This window comes from Brachypodium distachyon, chromosome 4, assembly GCF_000005505.3.
Source record: "Brachypodium distachyon strain Bd21 chromosome 4, Brachypodium_distachyon_v3.0, whole genome shotgun sequence".
In the NCBI taxonomy this organism is placed as follows: Eukaryota; Viridiplantae; Streptophyta; class Magnoliopsida; order Poales; family Poaceae; genus Brachypodium; species Brachypodium distachyon.
This window is the reverse complement of record NC_016134.3, coordinates 29,674,958-29,697,295: the sequence shown is the minus strand read 5'-3', so window position 1 is coordinate 29,697,295 and position 22,338 is coordinate 29,674,958. Positions and strand designations below refer to the sequence as shown.

The 22,338-nt window shown below is 46.5% G+C and overlaps 2 protein-coding genes and 1 pseudogene across 16 annotated transcripts; 2 read left to right on the top strand and 1 right to left on the bottom strand.

Moving 5' to 3' along the window:
- Positions 1–10,128: 10,128 nt before the first annotated feature.
- LOC100823605 lies at positions 10,129–18,965 on the bottom strand (annotated as a pseudogene).
- Positions 12,145–17,218, top strand: LOC106866887 (uncharacterized mitochondrial protein AtMg00810-like). 15 transcript variants are annotated; one of them, XR_002960042.1, is made up of 5 exons: positions 12,145–12,525; positions 13,149–13,237; positions 13,789–13,880; positions 14,735–14,835; positions 16,571–17,218. XR_002960042.1 is itself a non-coding variant. In XM_024454680.1 (2 exons), the coding sequence occupies exons 1-2, from the start codon at positions 15,874–15,876 to the stop codon at positions 16,954–16,956; spliced, it is 996 nt and encodes a 331-aa protein (XP_024310448.1). In that variant the 5' UTR covers positions 14,842–15,873; the 3' UTR covers positions 16,957–17,218. The 15 variants fall into 15 exon arrangements, 2 of the variants coding, with proteins under 2 accessions (XP_024310448.1, XP_024310449.1); XR_002960044.1 differs by lacking the exon at positions 13,789–13,880 and adding an exon at positions 13,462–13,504; XR_002960040.1 differs by having other exon boundaries at positions 13,149–13,504.
- A 505-nt stretch (positions 18,966–19,470) lies between the features above and the next one.
- Positions 19,471–19,962, top strand: LOC106866714 (lysine-rich arabinogalactan protein 19-like). Its single transcript, XM_014902366.1, has one exon. The coding sequence runs from the start codon at positions 19,471–19,473 to the stop codon at positions 19,960–19,962; it is 492 nt and encodes a 163-aa protein (XP_014757852.1).
- The last annotated feature ends 2,376 nt before the right edge of the window (positions 19,963–22,338 follow it).

Genomic DNA, 22,338 nt, shown 5'->3' with positions numbered 1-22,338 from the left:
TTGATGTTTTTCTTTCATCCTTTTTTCATTATCTTTTGCAATTCTGAGACATGTATTTTGATTACTTTTAATAATTGATGGCTGTGTGCATCGATCGATGCGGAGGCCGGGATGTTCTTCTTTTCGAAAAAAACCATAATAAAAGGCACTAGTATAGAATGCGCATGGATAATAGCCCCTCAAACATGGTTTATCTATTCGTCACGTGAGATTAATTCGTACGTACGTGGCTGATACGGGTGTGGCTTATCGCACACGGCCATGTAAATGTGTCTGATGTGGTCCTCATGGCACACGTCTCATGAATTATGATAGTTGACGCATGTGGGCTTCTGCTACTGCTTTTCTACGTCAGTAGAAACCGTGCTTTGCCGCCTGATCCCGGCTACCAAATTCTACTGCTTTGCCGTGCTACTGCTTTTCTAGTAGGTAGTGCTCACGGCAGCTAGCCCTGATCCCGGCGGTGAGTTCTATCGTCGCCAGCGAAGCCGTGCTTTGCCGCCGAAGCCGCTATTGGGCTGCGCTGTCTTAGGCTTGTCCTTGTCGCGTTGTCGATCCCGCACATGGTAGCTAGAGCAGTTTGGCCTTGGCGTGCATGCACGGGCTCACGAAACCTCTGCCGCCACGACCAGAGATTGGCCTATCTAGCAGTCTTTACACACCAAGGACAACAGGGCAGAAAGGCCGGTCAAATCAGAATAAGCCCTAGGAATTTTTCCCGTCTGCCTCCTATCCCAATGATACCGCTCGAACACTGCTTCATTCATTCTCCACTCTTCTTCATCAATCTAACTCTTGGTGTGTGCTGCACTAGCTGCACAAGAAGTTATATAGCAGGGCTTGGCCATATCAATCAATGGGAGCTACTGATGTTGGAGAATTGAATGTATTTGGTAGTTGCTCAATATTCGACCACTATAAATAAATAAAGAGTGAATTCCACTTTTTACCCCTAACTAATTCGGATTTTGTGACACAAATTACCCCATTTAGTGAAATTTTTCACACCATGACATGTGATCCACGCCTCATCTTGATGGCAAAGATATCGTAGCATGAGCCCTACCATTTCGCCTCACATGCATGGTAGACAAAGAGAGAAACAATGGGACTAAAACAAGAGAATAAGAGACATTTCAGTAACTAAGAAACAGTAGGAGTACGTGCAGGACCATATCTAACGCCAAATCAAGGCATGATTTCAAATGTCAGCGCCTAGCTAGCAGCTCCTCCTGGATTGGCATGACCGCATGAGACGAGCACACCACGTCGAGGTGCCGATCGAGCTAGCCCGGGAGGATCCCCTGCAGACAATTCGTGATGCTAGCTCACCGACCATGTGTGCCCCAACCCAAGGCCCTAGCCGCCAGGTGCTGATCCCGGGCTCCCGGCTGTCCGTGCGCTGCCGCCTGTGACCCGAAGTAACCCTGCAGTCCATCCTCCTCTGTCAACCTGCGCTGGCAGTGCACCGGCCGGTGACCACCGAAAGCTTGTGCAGTGTATGTGAGGTCTACCAAATTCCATTCCTTTTGTTGGTCTGTGATGTGTTCTTCATCCAAAATTATCAATATTACTTCTGTTAATTATTAGATGTCCGAGTCAGTGATGCAGTTGGGACAGAGAAGGGGAAGGAACCAAAGGGAATTGAAGATGGCAAGAACAAGAAGGAAGCTTGCGAGAAAGCTGATGGCTTCAAGATCAGATATGTGGGAGCACTTCGAAAAGATCATGATTGATGGAGTCTTGAGGCAAGGGAAATGCAACTATTGCCGCACTAAACTTCAGGCTCATCCTATTCATAACGGTACATCTGCTCTGCGCAAACATTTTGGTTCATGCAAGTATGATCCAAATAAACATAGTGGCGATAGCAAACAAGCTAGGTACTCCACTTATTTGAAAGTTAGTCAAGGTGTTAGTGTGCTGAATTGGAAAATTGATCCAGAAGCTATTAGGACTGCATTTGTTGAAATGATAATAGAAGATGAGCTCCCTTTAAATTTTCTTTTTGTGAAAAATCTGGATTTAGGAAGTTTATGTCTAAAGCATGTCCGCGCTTCTCAGTTCCATCTTGAAGAACAACCACTAGAGATGTTGTTCGGACATGAAGAATACAGGGTGAGTGTATGCTTCTAGTAATGTATTGGGCAGCACTAGTTATCCAGGAAGAGAAGATATATATTATGCTAGCAAATATAATAGCAATAACTATGTAAGATATGGTAGCTGGGGGCATAATTACTATATCAGCTGATGATCTGCACCGCTGTATATCTACGTGTTCCTCAAGAGCTCCTCCTCGTCTTTCTCTGTGCAATCTCCTACGTCGCCCGACATTACATTCTATTGCTGAATGTAGCCTTGAGCCTTCTTCACCAGGATATATAATGGCACCCAAAACCAAGAAGAGTGGGACTAATTAGGACTAGGGAGAGATGAGAAAAGTAGGATTAATTAGGCTGGAAATGTGAAGCATCGGGAAATACACCGTTCCCACCGTTTGCGTGAAATTACCTTAGAATGCTACGGTACGCTCTGCTAAGGCGGTCATCGCATCGTGAAGACATAATTTGACTGGCCACCGTCATGGCTCAAGGGAGAGCAGCGGCGGCGAGGTGCCTCGCCGCCGTCGATTGGGCGGGCATGCTTGATCAGGTCAGTGCACCGACGGCCAGTAAACTTCGACTGCTCCGGCACTACCGAGCCTCCACCACAACTGTTTTTGTGTGATCTTCTTCTCGTGATCGGGTGGCCCTTGAAGTAGATAGAGTTCTAGAGAATAAGACGAGTAGCCGGCCGAAGGAATGTTTGAGCCTCAGCACCATACGCATCGGTTGAGAAGCTATGACGGGCTGACGGAAGCTTGGCAAGGGTAGCTGGCACGAAGTCACTTGTCACTCCTTCACTTGCTTGCCTGTTAACCTGGACCCATTAAGCTACATATTTTGTTTGCATCGACATCGAGTAATATTTTGGTTCACCATATGTATTGAACTGTATTTAAAATTCAAGTGAGCCATTGCTTTGTATAACTCAAACTTTGCATGCAAATAATTTTGAGTGAGGCGATTGTTCTCGAGCTTAATTATTCTCCATGTACGAACGATTAGCCATGACTCAATTCGTAATAGCTTTGTCCGATTTGTTTCCAAGTGCAATCCAAGACACCTACGGATTCGAGTCAGCATTATAACATTTTTAGCTTGTTTACTTAATATTTTCTCGTTTTGGGATTAGAATAAAGTTGTTTTCTTCTCGCAAAAAAAAGAAAACAAAGTTGTTTTTAAATCGTGCCAATATCCTGATTATTAAGTGGAAGTTTAAGTTGCGATGCATGGTTGAGATAATTTAAAAAAACAAATTAGCCCTCTGATCATGAAGCAACATAATGCAACATGTGTCCTTTCAAGATAATCCGTGGTACTAAAAATGTGATTCGACTCATGATTCAATGCCCGTGTGTATCTAGGCACTAACCAACCACCTTTTGACGAACAAGCATCACATGCCCTTCTATAAAGGACACGCTACATCTCCCAACCCAGTTACCATGGGTCACTGATAATTTGTATGTGTAGTATATATTGTAGCTCTCCCATATAACTTTCGTCTTTCTTTCGGGGAAAAGAAATCATCAATGGAAACCACGAGGATCTAGGGAACCATGATGGGAACGAGATGAATCAAGAAACAGCAAATGGGCTGAGAATGTGAGACTCAATGTACTAATAAAGTCAAATGTCCTCGTACTGGATGGAGAAGTTGTGCAGAGCGAGCTGCATCTGCGTAGTGCCCGCAAGATACTAGAGACCAAATTTTTTAATTTGATTATCGTTAGGGATATCTTATTATAGTATTATTTTCCAGTCCTGCTGACAATGAATTTGATTCTCTCGGCCTCTCCTACTTTCCATCCATAAATGAACTCACTAAGATTACAAATTGGGTGATTTACGCTAAATGAATCAGTACGCTATGTTTTCACGAGTGGCCACAACCAATGAGAAAGATAAAGACATCGTTGGACTGGCCATCATCGCGGCCGAATGGAGCAGCGGTGGTGAACTGGCCGAATGGAACCATTGCTTTGTATAACTCAAACTTTGCATAGTTAGCATTAGATATTCCGGGATGAGGACTCATTTTTACACGTGCAGACGGGACCGAATTTAAAATATATCTCGTGCAATTTGCAAACAAGGCCCTCCAAAATGTACCGGTCTGCCATGTCAGCACTATCGTCGCATCTTTTTTCTTAGCATGTGAAATTTTGTACCAATTTGATCGTCTGTGCCAGGATTTGGTCATCTGATGCAGGTTTTGACGAAGTGTACATACGTGCCAAGTGGATGTACTCGTGGTGCAGTTTATGATATTTATATCAAAATAAAAACATTGGTGCTACACTGCTAAAAAAACGATTATCAGTAACGGTCGAAAAAGCTTATCAGTAACGGGCGGACCACCCGTCACTAACTTCTGGCCGTTACTGATGTATAACCCATCAGTGGCGGGCACCAAACAAGACCGACACTGATGTAGTTTTTGGAAAAATAAAAAAAATAGAAATGGCCCTCCCGGCCCTCACGTTCCACGTTCCCTAATCCCAAATCACATATCGAATCCCTAATCCCTAATCCACAGCGAGGAGACTCCATAGCCACTCCACGGCGGCGAGACTCCACCCGTACAACGGGCGGATGTGCGAGGATCCACGGCTGCCGCATGGAAGAGCGATGACAGCACCGGCCTTGTCTCCACGGCGACGACGATCTGCTGCCCTGCACGAGAGAGAGAGAGAGAGGATAGAAACATACCGGCTGTGGAGGGGCATACGGCGACGGCGGCCGGATCCAGTGTCATGGCGACCGGATCTGGCATCGGGGCGGCCGGATCCGGCGTTGGGACTGGCGTCTGCTCCTCCAGGCGCCACGGGCCGCCGCTGCTCCTCCACGCGCTGGTCGAGGAGGCCGCGGGGCCGACGGAGGGGCTCGGCGGAGGAGTTGGAGGAGGGTGGGGCGCGGGTCTAGCGGCGTCTCCATCTTGGCAGCGGCGGCCGCTGCTCCTCCTCCATGCGCAGGAGAGGAAAGAAGAGGGAGGAGATTGGGCGAGATGGAGAGGAGACGGGGAGAGGAAAAAAAAGGGGAGGTGCTGCCTGCTGCGTGCGTGAGAGATAGCGAGATAGGAAGAAGTGGATGGGGAGGTGCCACGTCACTGATCCGTGCCTCCGGTGCCTCAGCCAATCAGAACGCAACACGCTGATTGTGTTTTGTTTCCATCAGTGGCGGGCTGGATAGAAAAAACCGCTAGTGATGGATATAAAATTTTGTATTTTTTTTCATTTTCAGTATAAGACACAAGTATTCAATACCACCAAACTGGTTTATAAGTATGTACATATGGTCTACTTTGTGTGAAAAATTAGATACAATGATTTTGAAGCATATTAATTGTATTTGCTCCATAAAATACGTCAATTTTGCATTTAGAAAATGGAGAAATCCTCTTTTTACTTAAAAATCTCTTTGGCAATATTGTTTGACACGGTAAAATTAATCTTCGTGCAAAAAAGGGATGCATCATTATGAACTAGACATATCACACACTTAGTTCAAATTTGAATTACCCCATTCTTTGCATTTGGAAAATGGAAAATAAGTTTATATAACCAAAAATTTGCAAACCTTTCGTACTACATCGTTAACTAAGTTCATTTTTCAAATTAACAGCACCGGCCTTATGTCATAGGAATGGACAAAACTTTGGTCATTTCGCTTAAAATTAACTAAGTTCAACTATGGGAAATGACAAGATTGTACTACATCGTACATTTTTCAAATTCTAACACATGCTATTATTGTTCCATCATGTTAAGCAAGAAAAAATAAGACTTTAGCAAAAAGAATCACATTTTTCTGATTTTTATGAATTAGTTATGATTTTTTCACTCTTCAAATGTCTCTAGGGGTCATCAGTGGCGGGCCTAGATTTAAAGCCCGCCACTGACGTATGTTTTTGTGAATTTTGTTATTTTTCACATAAAACCATTAGTGACGGGCCACCTGCGCCCGTTACTAATGAGTGGTCATCAGTGACGGGCCATGTGTGCCCGTTAGTGATGAGCCGCCATCAGTGACGAGTGTGGTATGCCCGGCATTGATGAGTGGTCATCAGTGGCGGGCGTACCATGCCCGTCAATGATAATGGATCATCAGTGAAGGACCTTTCGCACCCGTCACTGATGACTCGTCACATATACATTGTTTTGTAGTAGTGCTACAATTCTATTACTTACATAGCCTAGAGGAAATCTTTACCTGTAAGTTGGGAGATTTTCCTTTTAGGTATCTAGGTGTACCTCTGCACTTTAAGAGGTTAGCTAACAGTGACTGAAAACAAGTAGAAGAAAGAGTGGAAGGCAGACTAGCAAGCTGGCAAGGGAAAATGCTCTCTAGAGGGGGGGCCCTTGATACTCATCAATGCTTGCATGAGTTCAATCTCCAATTATATGATGTCTCTTTTGGAGATTCCAAAAGGGGTTATTAAGAAACTTGATTTTTTTAGCAAAAGAATGCTTTGGCAAGAAGGGGTTGATCAAAAGAAAATCCACTTGGTCAATTGGCCGGCCATTTGCCAGCCCAAAGACCGGGGGGATTGGGGGTTGCAGATCTGCAAGTCATGAATTTTTGCCTCCTTTGTAAGTGGATCTAGAGATTAGAAACAACTACGGGAGAATGGCAGAAAGTGATTAGGAGGAAATACTGTAAAGGAAAGCCTCTAGCTTTAGTTTCTTTCAAGAATGGGGATTCACACTTTGGGGCTGGAGTTATGCATGTCAAAGACACCTTTCTAAGTTGTTGTGGAAGGTTAATTGGTAATGATAAGCGTACTTTGTTTTGGATAGAAGAATGGATTGGGGGCAAACCTTTGGCAGATCAGTTCCCCGGACTAATTAGAAACCTTTAACACTGATATCACAGTGCATAAGGTGTTTTCTGATAGCTGGGGGCAATTAGGTTTCGAAGGACCCTAGTAGGAGACACTCTTGCGCAATGGGAGAAACTAAAAATCCTGTGTAGGGGGGTGACTTTATCTGATAGGAAAGACATACTTTTCTGGAAACTGGAAGCAAAGGGTAGATTTTCTGTTGGATCTTTGTACAGATTGTTAAAAAGATCATAGGTTCCTTTTCCTTATAACTTTCCGTGGAAGATTAAAATTCCTTTGAAAATTAAGGTATTCCTGTAACTAGTCAGTAGAGGGACAATACTTATTAGAGATGTACTAGGGGGCAGGGGTTGGGAGGGGGAAGAGTGCTGTCTATTTTGCTCCAGAAAGGAGTCGATAGACCATCTTTTCTTTTCCTGCTCTCTGGCCAGGTACGTCTGGTGTGTTGTTCAGATTAGTTTCGATCTGTCTTCCCTGCCGACTAGTGTAGCCAATGTTCTAGACGTTTGGCTATTGCTTTTTGGCAAGAAGGAGAAAGATCTGGTGCTTGTTGGTTTTGCCGCGATCATTTGGGTGTTATGGAAAACGAGGAACAATGCTTGTTTTCATAATTTGATGCCTCATGATCCCTTTGTGGTGATTTTCCAAATCTGCTCCACTATTAATCTGTGGGCTGGATTACAGAAAAACGATGCCCGGGAGGACCTTCTCAGCTGCTCGCAGGGCTGGGCTCCAGTGACAAGAAGATTGGTGGCGGGATCAGGAGTTTGAGCAGAAATCATAAAACCGCGGAGTTTTGGTGTCCTGGAGTTGTCGATTTTGATACAGCGTTCCCCTGATTTTTCCAAGTTGTAATAACTTCTCCCCACTTTGGTTGGGCATGCACTGTGTTGTGAGCTCTTTGCTGCGGAACCTATAAGGTTAGAGCTGGGTTCCTCGGTCTTTCTGGGTTTTGTTTTAACAAGACACTATGGTTTTCATTAATGAAAACGGGGGCAGCCCCTTGATCAAAAAAAAAAAAAATCCATTACTTACAACATATAATTATTTCCGTAAAAATTACTCTATAGAACTATTATTTGGGCAATGAATAAATTCAACATCTTTGTTTGCCCATTCGCTTCCCTAGTGTAGCTGTTCATTTAAATAATATTTTCAACCTTCTTGGGGATGGATAGCCGACCCTCTAGTGGCCAGTCATGTCCTTGAATGTTTCTAAGAAAGCAATCACAAGTAGTTCTTACTGCCTTAATATCTATCTCTTGCCAGCTTTTACCTGAAGACGGACAATAATTGAGTCTTAGAATTTTACTATTTACTACTATATGATCTTGAATTGTGGTTAATAGCCGGTAGTTAATGCACCCAACAACTACCCCTTGTCTAAAGCTTGATCCACCCCATATAACACATGCACCACTTTCCTACCGATGCATGTAGCATTCTTGGCTAGCACTTTACGTACCTTGTTATCTGAGCACTATCACCATGATTGTAGGACGTACCCAAACAAACATATGCACGGTTAGGACTCGGGAAAGATTGGCGGATGAGAGAAATTGTTTGAGGTAGGGCTTCACTAGAACTGCAACCGATGGGACAGAAGGCATCGTTAGACTGGCCATCGTCACGGTCAATTTAATGGAGCGGCGGTGATGAGCTGGCTAGCTAAGGTCAAACAGGTGGACACGCTTCATCAGCTCCGCTCCATGCGCCATCTCATGGCTGGGCTTCGGATTCAAACCATGAATTACTCTTGGTTCACGACGACCAACAGGCTTCCCAGATTTACATACCACCTTTGTTTTAATACACCCCCCTTCTCTTACGAAAAACATAAGGACGGTTCCGATCACTCCGTACCGTTTCATAAAAAGGGGCACGATGGACATTAAACAATATATCTTTCTCTGTTCCGAACAACACTCGGTGTTTTCGAATTTACAGGAGATTGCACCGTTGGATCTTCACGAAATTTTATGAGATAGTAGTAGACACAATTCCGCACAAACCCACCGAACGGATCAGCGAAAAGTTACTTGAGACAGCGGGAAACAGGCGAACAAATCAGATGTTCATGCTGTTCCGCGCGGACACGAGAAATCCAAACATCACTCGGTGTTTCGAAGTTTTCTGGAGATTGCACCGTTAGATTGCAATGAAATTTCATATTGTAGTCGAATACATAATTCCTCACAATCCCACCGAAGGGATCGGCAAAATTCTTCGCGAGGCATCGGAAAACGTGCGAACAAGTAGGATGTTGTTGCTGTCCCGCACAATCGCGAGAATTTCAAACAACACTCGGTGTTTCAAAATTTTCCGGAGATTTCACCGTTGGATCATGATGAAATTTCACATTGTAATACGAGACAAAATTTCGCACGATCCCACCGAAGGGATCGTTGAAATATTGACGAATCAGTGGGAAACATGTGGACATCGTACTATCACGTACGGGTTCAAAAAATCCGAGCAACACTCGGTATTTTGGTACCGGCCGGAGATTTCACCGTGATCGCGATGAAATTTCATAGCGTCGTAGAAGACACAATTCCGAACATTCTAACCAGAGGGATCGTCGAAGAATTTCTGGAATCAACGGATATTTCTCTTGAGAGAAAAGAGGCGCGACGAAGTAAAGAGTAGGAAGAAAAAAGAAAAAGATAAAAAGACCATCCTACCCTTCTAAGTTTGGGGAGGGGGGTGTATTGAATTAGGCCTCTTTACATACATATAAAAGCACTTTGATGGCACTACTGGTAGAATCTCTCAAGAGAAAATGGGAAATGCCTTCTTACACCTGAGTGCATTTGCACTCTGAATTGGGGTCACACGTCTGGACTATGAGACTGATGACGGTCTGTGTTTGAGAATGTACAAGGGCTACATCTGTGAAAAAAAAAACAAAAGACGGGAACGACGATCCAATAAAATGCACCTGAGTGCATTCGCACTCTGATTGCAGGTTTGCAAATCAAAATTATGAAGTGCTTTTCCTCAACATTTTTTTTATGAAGTGTGGGATGATAAAGCGTACTACTAATAGAATCTCAAAAGCACATCGCAAAGGTAAATAAGTTCTGAAGAGGTCCGGAATTAATTTGATAGCAACTAAGAATAAAAAGAGTCAAATAGCACAACCAGCCAGCAATTTCGATACCCTAGTTCCCCTAGACATTACGTCTCTGTTGAGGGATCAACAATGTGACCGGCGAAGATAACGGTGCCGGAGTCCTCCTCCATAATGAAGTACGCGAACGGGTGGTCAGCGACGAAGTCCACCCGCTGCTGCGGCGGTGGCCTGGCAGAACGCCCGGCCCTCATGTCAACCAGGGTGACAGCAGCCACCTCGGTGCCTTCCTCGTTCACATCCAACGCCGCCTTGTGGACGACCTCATCCAGTGTAAGCGGGCACTCGGCAGCCATGTCGGAGAAGTCGGCCACGTCACTGAACGGCAGCTCGAATCCCAGCTGACGGAGGATAACAACTAGGCTGTCGTGGAAGGAGAGCTTGAACCGTGGCACTCGGAACTCGCCGACGTCGACCGGCTGGCGGGGCAGGTGCTCATGCAGGAAGCTGGGACGGGAGGCGATCGAGTTGATTAGGCTGGGAAGGCCGTCGTCGGCGTCCGGGAGGAAGATGCACATCGAGAACTGCGCCATGGTGTCGTCTTCATCATCGGAGGAAGATAATTGCGTCATGGTGTCATCGTCATCGGAGGAAGATGCGTCGGATTCACCACCGGAGTACGGACCGGCGCGACCACCGAGCGGATCACATTCACGTATGTCAAATAAACGACGATCAGGACGGCGGCGGAGCCATGGAAAGAATGGCCAGCTCCAGCTCCACCTCGGCGCAACTGGGGATTTGTGTCGGTCGTTGCGATTAAATCTCCTTGGGGATTCGTGCCGTTCGTCGCCATTGGGGCTCTCAGAGCAAGGTGCAAGCCTCTTTTGGGGACTGAGATTGAACACGGGAGCATATGGATCCTCCATCTTGTAGCGGAGCGTGAGCACCTTGAACCCGTCGTGCACGGCGACGTACTGCCGCTTCCAGCTCCGCATGAACGGCACCTCGACCTCGCCGGCGCCGCCTAGCCGCCGGAAGAGCCGGTCGGCGGTGAGCCTCTTCTCGAAGGGCGTGTCCCACTCGCTCTTGAAGTACACAGCACTGCCGAGAACGACGAGGGTCTCCTTCGCCACCGAGCTTGGGGCGAGGACGCCATCGATCAATCCTTCCGTGGCGCGCGCCGCCCACGCATTGATCCGCCGGCAGGCTCCGTCGACGTCCCCGCGGAAGTTGACGGCGGCCGCCTCCGTGTTCCTGGACTCGCCGGAGGCGGAGACGACGGCCTCGACGAAGCCCGGCTTGAGCGGGCACGACAGGTCGCTCCACACGCCGCAGGCTGACGCCACAAGTGGGCCGCCGGTGGCGGACCGGTCGCGCATGAGCGCCGCCGCGCGGGACAGGAACTCGTCGAGCTCGCCGCGGGAGCTCACGCCCAGCACGCGGAGGAGCTCGTCCAGAGTGGCGCCCCGAGCGCCGGCGGCCATGAGCGCGAGAGCGGTGTAGACGGAGAGCGGCGAGAAGACCAGGTTGGTGCTGTAGGCGTCCGAGTCGGCGAGGCGGCGGGCGAGGCCGGCTGAGAACGCCGCCAGGGCGCCCTCGGTGGCTGACTCCGCTGCTGATCCAGTCTCCATCGCCGGACGAACGAGTTCTGGTTTTGCTATCTAGAATCTAGATTCGTCCGAGAAGAAACCGCTCTGGAATTTATCGGACAAAAAATCGCTCTGCTATACGTATGTGTTGGGAAATAATCCAAACTCCCGTACAGCCGTACTTATATGGTAGAGTCTCGGTAGTTCATGTCCGAGTCTAACATAGGTGGTAATTAGTATGGCGGCATTAGCTTGAATCGGATCATGAATTCATGAGTCTGGTCCGAATATAGTTCTAGGTACATAAAGGTTGCGTGTAAGATTATTAGAACATAACATTGAGAGAAGAGAAATAAGAAGGAAAGCACTACTTGTGTGTCTTTGGCTAATTAATTTTGCGCTTTTGCTAATGGACAGGCGCCTGCTTTTCTGTTGAAAACCAGGCGATTTGTGGACCGTCCATCCATGCTTCAAGATTCGTATTAACTTTTCCTTGGCAGTCTTCTTTTCTTTTTCCTCTGACTGCTCCCTCGAAGGCTCGCACTGGTTTTCTCCCCATTTTGCTCGTCGGTCGCACGGCGCGACGGCGCGGACGAGCGGGGCGCGCCGGCCCACGGGGAGACACGCAGCAGCGGGGATCGTCTCCGGCTCGAGACCGCGGCCGTCGGGGCGTGCTTCTTCTCCGATCTGCAAGCTCTCGCGGTGAACCTCCTCAGCGGCGAGGATTTCTGGGCGAGGAGGAGAGAGCAAGTGCCCGCACTCGATCCTCCTGAGCGGCGTCGATTTCTGGGCGAGGGGGCGGCAGTGGGGCGGACTCTGTGCTCCCATCACCGTGGCCACGATGTGTCAAGGCGAAGGCGGGAGAGTCGGGTGCCTCGGCTTGTCTGGGGCGGAGTTGCTTGCTTCCTCTCGGTGAATCCCTTCCCCTTTTATTTTTGTCGATTTTATGATGATATCGTGGTGCTTTTGCTGCTGATTTCCGTGGGATTTGGTTGTCCGTAGGCCTTGTGTTTGTAGTTTTAGGTGGTGATTTTTACTGTCTTCATCGTTGGAATGAGCTAGGTTGGGGGCGTTTTTGAGGCAGTACTCGAATATAAATTGATGCAAAAAATCTCAGTGAAATGGATCTCGTTTTTGCTGTTCATAGGCCCAAAGTTAAGTGTGGTATATGCCCAATGTAGTTGCAACTGTAGATGGTTTTTTTGTATATCTTTTCCTTTTCTTTTTGGTATTTGCCTCACCACACTCTAACCTGATGTTGATGTCTTATGATGTTAGATGTATGGTGGCAACATCTGGTGCGAGCTTGCTCGAGATGATGCCGATTTTGAGTTTTTTGGTCATTGAATCTTTGCCAATTGTGCCGTCCCACGAAATTTGGCGAGTTTTTGCTCTGTGATTACGCTTTTTGATTAACTCAATTTAGATGCTGGGCATGGTAGCTGCAGGTGTTGTTTTGTTAGTTTAGTTGTTCAGAATTTTAGTTGTTGATTTGCTTGCGTTTTGCCGCTGATTTTGCTTCCATTTTTTCTTAGGATGTGGGTAGGCGAAGACAGCAAGGGCAAGGCCAAGGCCATCTCCATCTGCTATCCTTCGGCAGTGTGGTCTCGCTTCGCGGCGTGCGGTGAGTTGGTCCCATCAAAATGGTTACGCTAGTTTGTTGTACTTGCGGGCTGCGCTGATTTTTGCTCGGCTTATTTGTTCGCGCAAATGTGGCTACATTTTCAGTTTCAGTGAGTGTTTGTCCTTAATCTTTAACCTTAATTTTCAGTTTTCAGTCATTTCTTTGTCCGATTAAAAAGAATAGTGAATTCTTTGTCCTTAATCTTCAGTCTTATGTTTTATCAGTCGTTTCTTTGTCCAATTAAGGCGCAGGGAGCCGCAGCAGCAGGTGAGATTGCTACTTCTGGCTACTATTATTAAACTAGAATCACTTTATTGCATTGTGTTGGGCTGTGATTGTGTTTTTGTGTATCACCACTGTATTGCTTGAGTGATGCAATTGCAAATGTCAATTCAGTCAAGACAAGATTTTCAAAATTTGTGAGCTGAAGCGTAGCTCAGTTTTGTGATCAGTTTGGGAATTACAAGTGCTCGTTTGTAGTACTTTATCCTTGATGTATGTATCGGTGTATAACTGGATCGTGCCTTTTGTTTACACTCTGCTTCAAACAGGAAAGTAAATTGTTCAGTTTGGTGGCCCATCTGGTTTCTGCTTCTGTTGCCGCTAATTTTCTGAATAACATTCCGTTGTAGTAGTCTTGCAGGTGATGACCAACCACTGAAAAAATTTAGTTGTTATGTTATGTTTGGACTGCCAACTTGCTATATTGTACATCTTTAAAATTAGCAGAAGCTTTGCCATTTTCAGTTACTGTTGGGATAGAGTTTCATATGTACAACCTTCCATTGGACAGGGGCATTAAGGTAGTAGTATGGATAGGATTTTGAATGGACTATCAGCTCTTTGTTCTGAAGATTATATGCCATGTCATTATCAGTATACAATACATCTCATTTTAAGTCTCAGTTTAAAGTTGTAGTAGTCGAAGTTTAGATTAGTCTAAGTTCCAATATTTGATTTTTGTAATGTGTTTTGTTCCCAATAAACAAGATCTGCATAACAGGTTTAATTTTTTTGTTCCCAATAAACCATAGGTACTTGCCATAGCATAATTTGCTGCTACTTTGTTCTATTTTTTCTGAATAAATATTTTTTCCATTATTACAATTTTGTACTATAATATGACTGGACTTTGCTGCTATCTCCTTGAACTAAAGCTTGCCCTCTCTTATCTGCTCCCCCAAAGCTTGCCATCATTATCTTCTCCTGGAGCTTCTCCTCTCTTATCTTATTATAAAGCTTGTGCTCTCTTATCTCTTGCTAATTCTTTGCTCAAATCTCATTTCATTGCTGCTTGATTCCTAGCTGCAAACAAAAAATGTCCATTTAATCTTTACACTAGTAGGAGATAAGAACTAACATGATGACACATACTATGATGCTGGTTGTTCCAACTGTACATGACTCTGTCTTCTTGTGGATGAGTCATTTGTTCTTTATCCCTGAAATTAATAGAAGCATTGACATCTAGCTTTCTCTTTTGTCCCGCGTCTTGAGATATTTGCTGAGCCTGGGGCCTGTTGGGAGAGCAAGGTTCCAACACAAGGGCAAATAGGAGAGTGAACTGCAAAGACCAACCTTGGTGCACATCGATCCAGGTTAGCATTCATGCTCTCATCAACCTTTTTCTCCTCTATCTCTCTTAATCTGGGGTTTAATCTTACTTTTGGGTGGGTTTTGATCGGCCGATCAGTTGGATTTGCTTCCTCTCTTCCCCATTTCAGTCGTCATGACTCATGAGACATTAACCACACATTAATCCCATCTCGAGTTCTCATAAATTCAAGTTTAGAAACCCATCTCCTCATCTGACGTCCCACCTAATGAGTCGGTGGCCTGTCCACGATGCTACACTCTGTCCCATACTTACTTTTTTCAAATTTTGTTGAAATTGATATTCTGTGGTGTGTTATCTGAGGTGGCTCTTTTTTCTCAATCCAATTGCACTGATTTGTAGTTGTAGATGCACTCAAAATATAAACTTATTTGCACTCCTTTTTGCAGTTAATTGCAGTTACTCTTTTTCTTTGTGGTCAGTGCAATTTTTCTAGTGACCTGCTGCAGTTGTAGTATCCTAATTATGAGAAAGTTTTTCAGTCCAATTGCACCTCTTACTGCTGTCGGTTGCAGTTGCAATTTTTCTTTTAACCAGCCCAGCTGCAATTGCACCTCTTAATGCAGTCAGTTGCATTTGCAAATTTTAATTGCATTCCAGTTTGTTGTTCCTTACCCGGGTTTATAGCTTCTTTAGACTCCTCTTGCACTCCTAAAAATTGGGAAGATGTTGTGAAGGATCCTAAGTGGAAGGCAGCTATGCTAGAGGAAATGAATGCTCTAGAGAAAAATAAAACGTGGGAACTAGTTGAGTTACCATCTGGCAAGGAGGCTGTAGGGTGCAAATGGGTATATACAATCAAACATAGTCCTGAGGGGAAAATAGAAAGATTTAAAGCTCGTTTGGTGGCAAAAGGTTACTCTCAAACATATGGGATAGATTATGAAGAGACATTTGCACCGGTGGCCATGATGAATACCATAAGAACTTTGATATCTTGTGCATCTAATCTTAATTGGGATTTACATCAGTTAGATATCAAAAATGCCTTTCTTCACGAGATCTTCGTGAAGAAGTGCACATGCATATACCACCCGGCTTTGGTACAGCTCAAACTGAAGGCAAAGTGCTGAAATTGCATCGATCCTTGTATGGCTTAAAGCAATCTCCATGTGCTTGGTTTGACCGGTTTCGTAAAGCTATGGTCCAAATGGGATACAAACAGAGTAATGCCGATCATACTCTGTTTTATAGTCGCAATGGTGATAAACTAGTTGTATTGATTGTATATGTTGATGACATTATTATCACAGGAGATGATGGCAGTGAGATAAAGAGATTAAAGCAGCAGCTAACAAAGGAATTTGAAGTCAAGGACCTTGGGCATTTGAGATATTTCCTGGGGATCGAAGTGTCACAAAGTGCAAAACGTATTTACCTTTCACAGAGAAAATATGTTCTAGACTTGTTAACTGAAACTGGAATGACTGGGTGTCGTCCAGCATTTACCCCAATTGAAGCGAACCAGCGTCTTACTAAAGATGGAGGATCCCCTGTCGATAGAGAGCAATACCAACGACTAGTTGGGCGTTTAATTTACTTGTCACACACTCGTCCTGATCTAGCCTTTGCTGTTAGTGTCGTGAGTCAATTTATGCATGATCCTAGAAGTCAACATTTAGATGCTGTCATGAGGATAATACGTTATCTGAAAGGGTCTCCTGGTAAAGGTTTATTATATACATGTCATGGTAATTTGCAAATTGAATGCTATACAGATGCAGATTGGGCAGGTTCAGTGGATGACAGAAGATCAACCTCTGGTTATTGCACCTTCATTGGAGGGAATCTTTTTACTTGGCGGAGTAAGAAGCAGAATGTTGTGGCCAGATCCACAGCTGAGGCAGAGTTCCGAGCCATGGCACACGGGGTATGTGAAGTTCTCTGGTTGAAAATTTTATTAATGGAGTTGGGTTTATTCCAAGAAAAGCCGTTATTATTATACTGTGATAATAAAGCTGCACTTGATATTGCCCATAACCCAGTGCATCATGGTCGAACAAAACATATTGAGATCGATCGGCACTTTATCAAAGAAAAGTTAGACCAAGGATCATCTGCGTGCCATATATTAGTTCTTCAAATCAACTTGCTGATGTACTGACTAAAGGTTTACCTGAGAAAATATTTTCTAGCCTATGTGGCAAGATGGGGCTGTATGATGCATTTGCCCCATCTTGAGGGGGAGTGTTGGAAGTGGGACTTAGATGTAAATAGAACAAAGTTATATGACTAAAATAAAAAGAGCAAATGAATATCCAGAGGGGAACAAGATGTACTAGAAGCTTCAGTTACCCAGTTTACTCTCCCCTCTCCTGTACTCTGCCTGTTCAGACTCCATGAATGAAATCCATCTTTGTGAGTAATTTGGTGTGTTTCTTCTGTATTTGTGAGTGATTTACTACAGAAGGCATCAGGAAATACATCATTACCACGGTTTGAATTAACCTACCTATATCGTCAGAAGCTGCAGTGGATGCGAGAGAAGCGCGAAGGCATTATTGAAGTGGCAATATGGACCTGGCTATAGTCGAACAGGCTAGCACGCTTCAACAGTTTCGTGTGCTATCCTGTGGTTGAGCCTGGGAACCATGAACACTTGTGTGGTGCACGACCTGGCTATAGTCGAACTGGCTAGCTAGCTAGCACGCTTCAACACTCTTTCATTGTTAATCTAAGAGGATAAACGTACTAGGACTAGCTAGTAGTAGAATCTCAAAAGAACATCTCAAAGTAAATAAGTTGTGAATTACTCAAAAAATTTAGATTGACGAATTACTCAAATTTGACTCCGATTAAATAATACCAGTCGAACAGCACACAAAACCAGCCATCTAGTAATTTTGACACCCTATAAAATTACATACTACTCTCTCGAGGGATCGACGACTTGGCCGGCAAAGACAACGGCGCCGGTGTCCTCCTCCACGATGAAGTACGCGAACGGGTGGTCGGCGACGAAGTCCACCCGCCGCGCAACCAGCAAACCATGGTGACGGCGGCCGCCTTGGTGCCTTCCTCGTTCACCTCCAGCACCGCCTTGTGGATGACCTCATCAAGCTTAATCGGGCACTCCGCCATGTCGGAGAAGTCGGCCACGTTGCTGAACGGCAGCACGAGGCCCAGCTGCTGGAGAACAGCTACGAGGCTGTCGTGGAAGGAGAGCTTAAATCTCGGCACCCGGAACCTGCTGACGTGGACCGGCCGGCATGGCAGGTGCTCGTGCAGGAAGCTGGGCCGGGAGGCGATGGATTCGATTAGGCCAGGAAGGCCGTCATCGGCGTCCGGGAGGAAGATGCACATCGAGAACTGCGTCCTGTCGCGATCGCGGCCGCTGGAGGCGGCAGAATCATCCGCCATCTTGTAGCGAAGCTTGAGCACCTTGAACCCGCGGTGCACGGCCACGAACTGGGCCTTCCGGCTCCGCATGACCGGCACCTCGACCTCGCCGGCACCACCCAGCCGCCGGAACGGCTCGTGCTCCGTGTGGCTCTTGTCGAAGGGCTGCTCCCACTTGCCCTTGAAGTACACGGCATTGCCGAGCACGACGAGGGTCTCCTTCGTCACCGAGCCCGGCGCGAGGACGTCGTCGATGAGGCCGTGGTAACGCGCTTCGCCCACACGTTGATCCGCCGGCACGCCTCGGGAGCCTTCCCTTGGAAGTCGACGGCGGCAATCTCCGTGTTCCCGGCCTTGCCGGAGGCCTCGACGAAGCCCGGCTTGAGCGGGCACGACAGGTCGCTCCACACGCCGCACGCCGACGCCACGCGGGGGCCGCCGGCTACCGACCGGTCGCGCATCAGCGCCGCCGCGCGGGGCAGGAACTCGGCGAGCTCGCCCTGGGAGCGCGCGCCGAGCATGCGGAGGAGCTCGTCCAGGGTGGCGCCACGGGCGCCGGCGGCCGCGAGCGCGAGAGGGGTGTAGATGGAGAGCGGCGAGAAGACGAGGTTGCTGCGGTAGGCGTCCTCATCGGCGAGCCGGCGCGCGAGGCCGGCCGAGAGCGCCGCCAGGCCTTCACCAGCTGCCTTTACCGCAGATCTGAACTTCATCGTCCCCGGAAAGGAGGTGTTCCGGTTAATTTGCTACGTGCCTACGTAGGCGGAGAAGAAGGCGCTCTGGAGTTTAGTTCTTTGAACAGTGTTGAGAATAATTAGTTATGATCAATTAGGATTAATTAATAGCTTATTAAGGGTTAACATGGCAGTTAACCAGTAATTGCTCACGTCCCTATTTTCTCAAGTTTGGGGTGCCTGTGCCCAAATATTGGGATGCCATGCATGTATTGGTGTCCCTTACCCTTGTATAAATATAATATCAATCAATGAAATCAACACAGAGATTTATTCTCATTTTCATTCACAACACGTTATCACGCATGTAGTTCTACCATCACAGAGCAAGAAGAGAAGAAAGGAGAGAAACAATGGCAATCCATGATCTGCCTATAGTTCTTGTCGCCCTCCTCGAGTTCCTCGGCTAAGGAGCAAGTCGTCGGGGATCTTACCGTCACCACCGCCGTTGGGCTCGCCGCCAGTGGACCCCATGCCACCGCTGGACACCACGCCGCCGGACCCGCTCGGGTGGCCCCAATGTCCGTCGCGGCCGCCGGTTCACCGCCATGGAGACTCGCGCCGGCCCTAGCACGGCTGCACCGAACCCCGCAGCGCCGGCCTCGCCGGAATACTCGCCGGTGATGGACTGGATACTCACGGGCCCGGTGCCGCCCATGCTCGGTGAAGACGAAAACTTCGCGGCCGCCCTTGCTCCGCCCCCGCTGCCGCTCTTCTGCCCCGTACACGGGTACGGGCCGTGTCCGGCGAGGGATGGCACGGCGCTGCTCCTCCTCCCATCTCCGACTCCTCCTGCGCCGGGCACTGAAGCCGCTCCACCGGTTGCGGACGCCGAGCCTCCGGCCGCCGACTTCGCTCCCCCTCCGGCCGATAAAGATAATGGCGAGGTCGTCGACGACGTCCACCCGGAGGCGAGGCGCCTCCACCGCAAGTTCGTGGCCGCCATGGCCGCTCACCGTCCCGGACCGGCCGCCGGCGGTGGGGACCCGGAGGTCCTTGGCCTCTCCTCCTCCAACGAGGGGGGGCCACCCTCCCTCTGAGCGCGCTGGCTTGTGGCGGCGAACGGCGCAAACGGCGGCGACATGGCGGCGGGCGGGGCAACACAAGGCGACAGCGGGATTTGGTGGCAGCGGCGGACGGGTGGGGCAAACCCTAACCCTAACTGCCGCCCGCCCACGCCTTATACCCAACCCCCCCCCCCCCCCCGCCCACCCTCCCTGCCCGACCTGGGCCGGCCGAAAGGCCGCCGAGGCCCACGCCCACGCCCCGAACCGCTTGCACGCGCGCGCCCTCCCCACTGGCTTCGGCTGTTTTGCAGAAAAGCCCGGAACTTCCGGCTATTTGCGATTTGGTCCATGTATCTATTTAATAGTTGTGTTTTACATACCTATAGGTCCCTGCACTTACATTTATTTAGATTTCAGTGGTTTTTAGGATATATTCCTACTAAAGACATATTACTATGTAAATGTCAATGTAAATATTGTCGTGTTCAATGTATTTGTATGATATACATTCCCTGTTACATGTGATATTTACACCTTGCAATTGAGATTTTTATTTCTTGCATTTTTGAGAGTTTTGCTTCAACAATTAAGTCCCAAAATGGCACCAAAAATGCCCAAATTAGACTTGATTCAAGAAAAATCTCCATTAGTGATAAGCAAAAATTATCACCATGTGACTATCTCAATTTAATATATACGAATCACAAGGTACTACAGTCTTTTAATAACGGTAAAACGATATATTGCGTTAAATGTTCCATGGGAACATCACCTTATTGAAAGCAGCGAATTATTTCGCGTAGTACTGAGAGGTCTACATTGTGTAAATACGCACAATGACTACCTTCAACGTGCTCTTCCAATATTAAATAACACAAGGTGCTACACTCTTTCAATAACGGTAAAACGATATATTGCGTTGAATGTTTCGTGGGAACATACACCTTATTGAAAGCAGCGAATTATTTCGCGTAGAGCTGAGAGATCTACACCAATAAATCGGTGATTATCTTCAAAGTGTTATTTGAGGTCTACACTATATGAATTTAACATTGATTAAATTTCATGCATTTTATTGCAATTTACTTACAACAATGACCACAATATTTTGGCTTTACCTACTAGTAATTGACAAAATCAATGGTTTTTCAATCCCATGTAGAACAAAATGACCGGGAAAGAGTTTGACGAACTCGCCCTCGACGGTCGAAACTATCTAACTTGGGCAATGGACGTAAAAGTGAGCCTGGCGTCACGTGGACTTTCAGCGGCCATACAACCTCCTATAGAGGGACAAGAGCCCATCACAGATCTACACAAATATAATGCCTTATACATTATAAGGAACCACATCCATGTTGATCTCAAATTAGAGTATCTCATGGAAGAAAATCCATACACACTATGGCTTGCCCTTCAAATTAGATATGAACAACAGAAGGCCGTAATTTTGCCTGAAGCCACACATGAATGGACTCAATTACGCCTACAAGATTTTAAATCTATAGGAGAGTTCAATCATGCCGTTCATAAAATTTGTTCAAAGATGCAATTTTGCGATAAGAAACCTTCTGAAGCGGAAAAGATCGAAAAGACCTTATCTACTATGCTTCCGGCCGATAGGATCCTTCAGCAACAATATCGTGCACGCCAATTTAATAGATATTCTGATCTTATCCATGTTTTACTTCAGGCCGAAAAGCATGATGAACTTCTAATGAGAAATCATCATCAGCGTCCGGTAGGCGCTGCACCTTTACCTGAAGTAGATGCTAATTTTTCAGAAGAACAACAAGTTCAATGGATCGAATAATCGACCAAACAACTTCAAAGGCAAGCAAAAGGGCAACAACAAGAAAAACAAGCCATGTGTACAGGATAAGGGGAAAGGCAATTCTTCCTTTTCCATATATAGTTCTCTACGGGAGTCAATCCAAAATGGACGAAGAACTTTGCCTCGTGGATAGCGCCACCACAAACACTATACTTAGGGAAACAAAATATTTTCAAACCCTTACTAAAACGCAAGGGAATATTTTGACAATCGCTGGACACGATACGTTAATTATTGGTTCTGGACGAGCCATCATCACACTTCCTATGGGTACACAAGTAATAATCGAGGACGCTTCATTGTATCCTGATTCAACTCGTACTCTAATAAGTTATAGGGATATCCGTCAAAATGGGATTCATATAGAAACCCACGATGACAACAATGAGGAATTTCTCCTATTTACAAAAAGTAACGGATATGGCAAACAAATTCTTGAAAAAAAATCCTTCTTTATCGTCCGGATTGTACTATACACACATAAAGCCTGTAGCCCATGTTGCGTATAAAATAATATTTCAGAATGTCAATACATTCCAGACTTGGCATGATCGCCTTGGTCACCCCGGTATCGG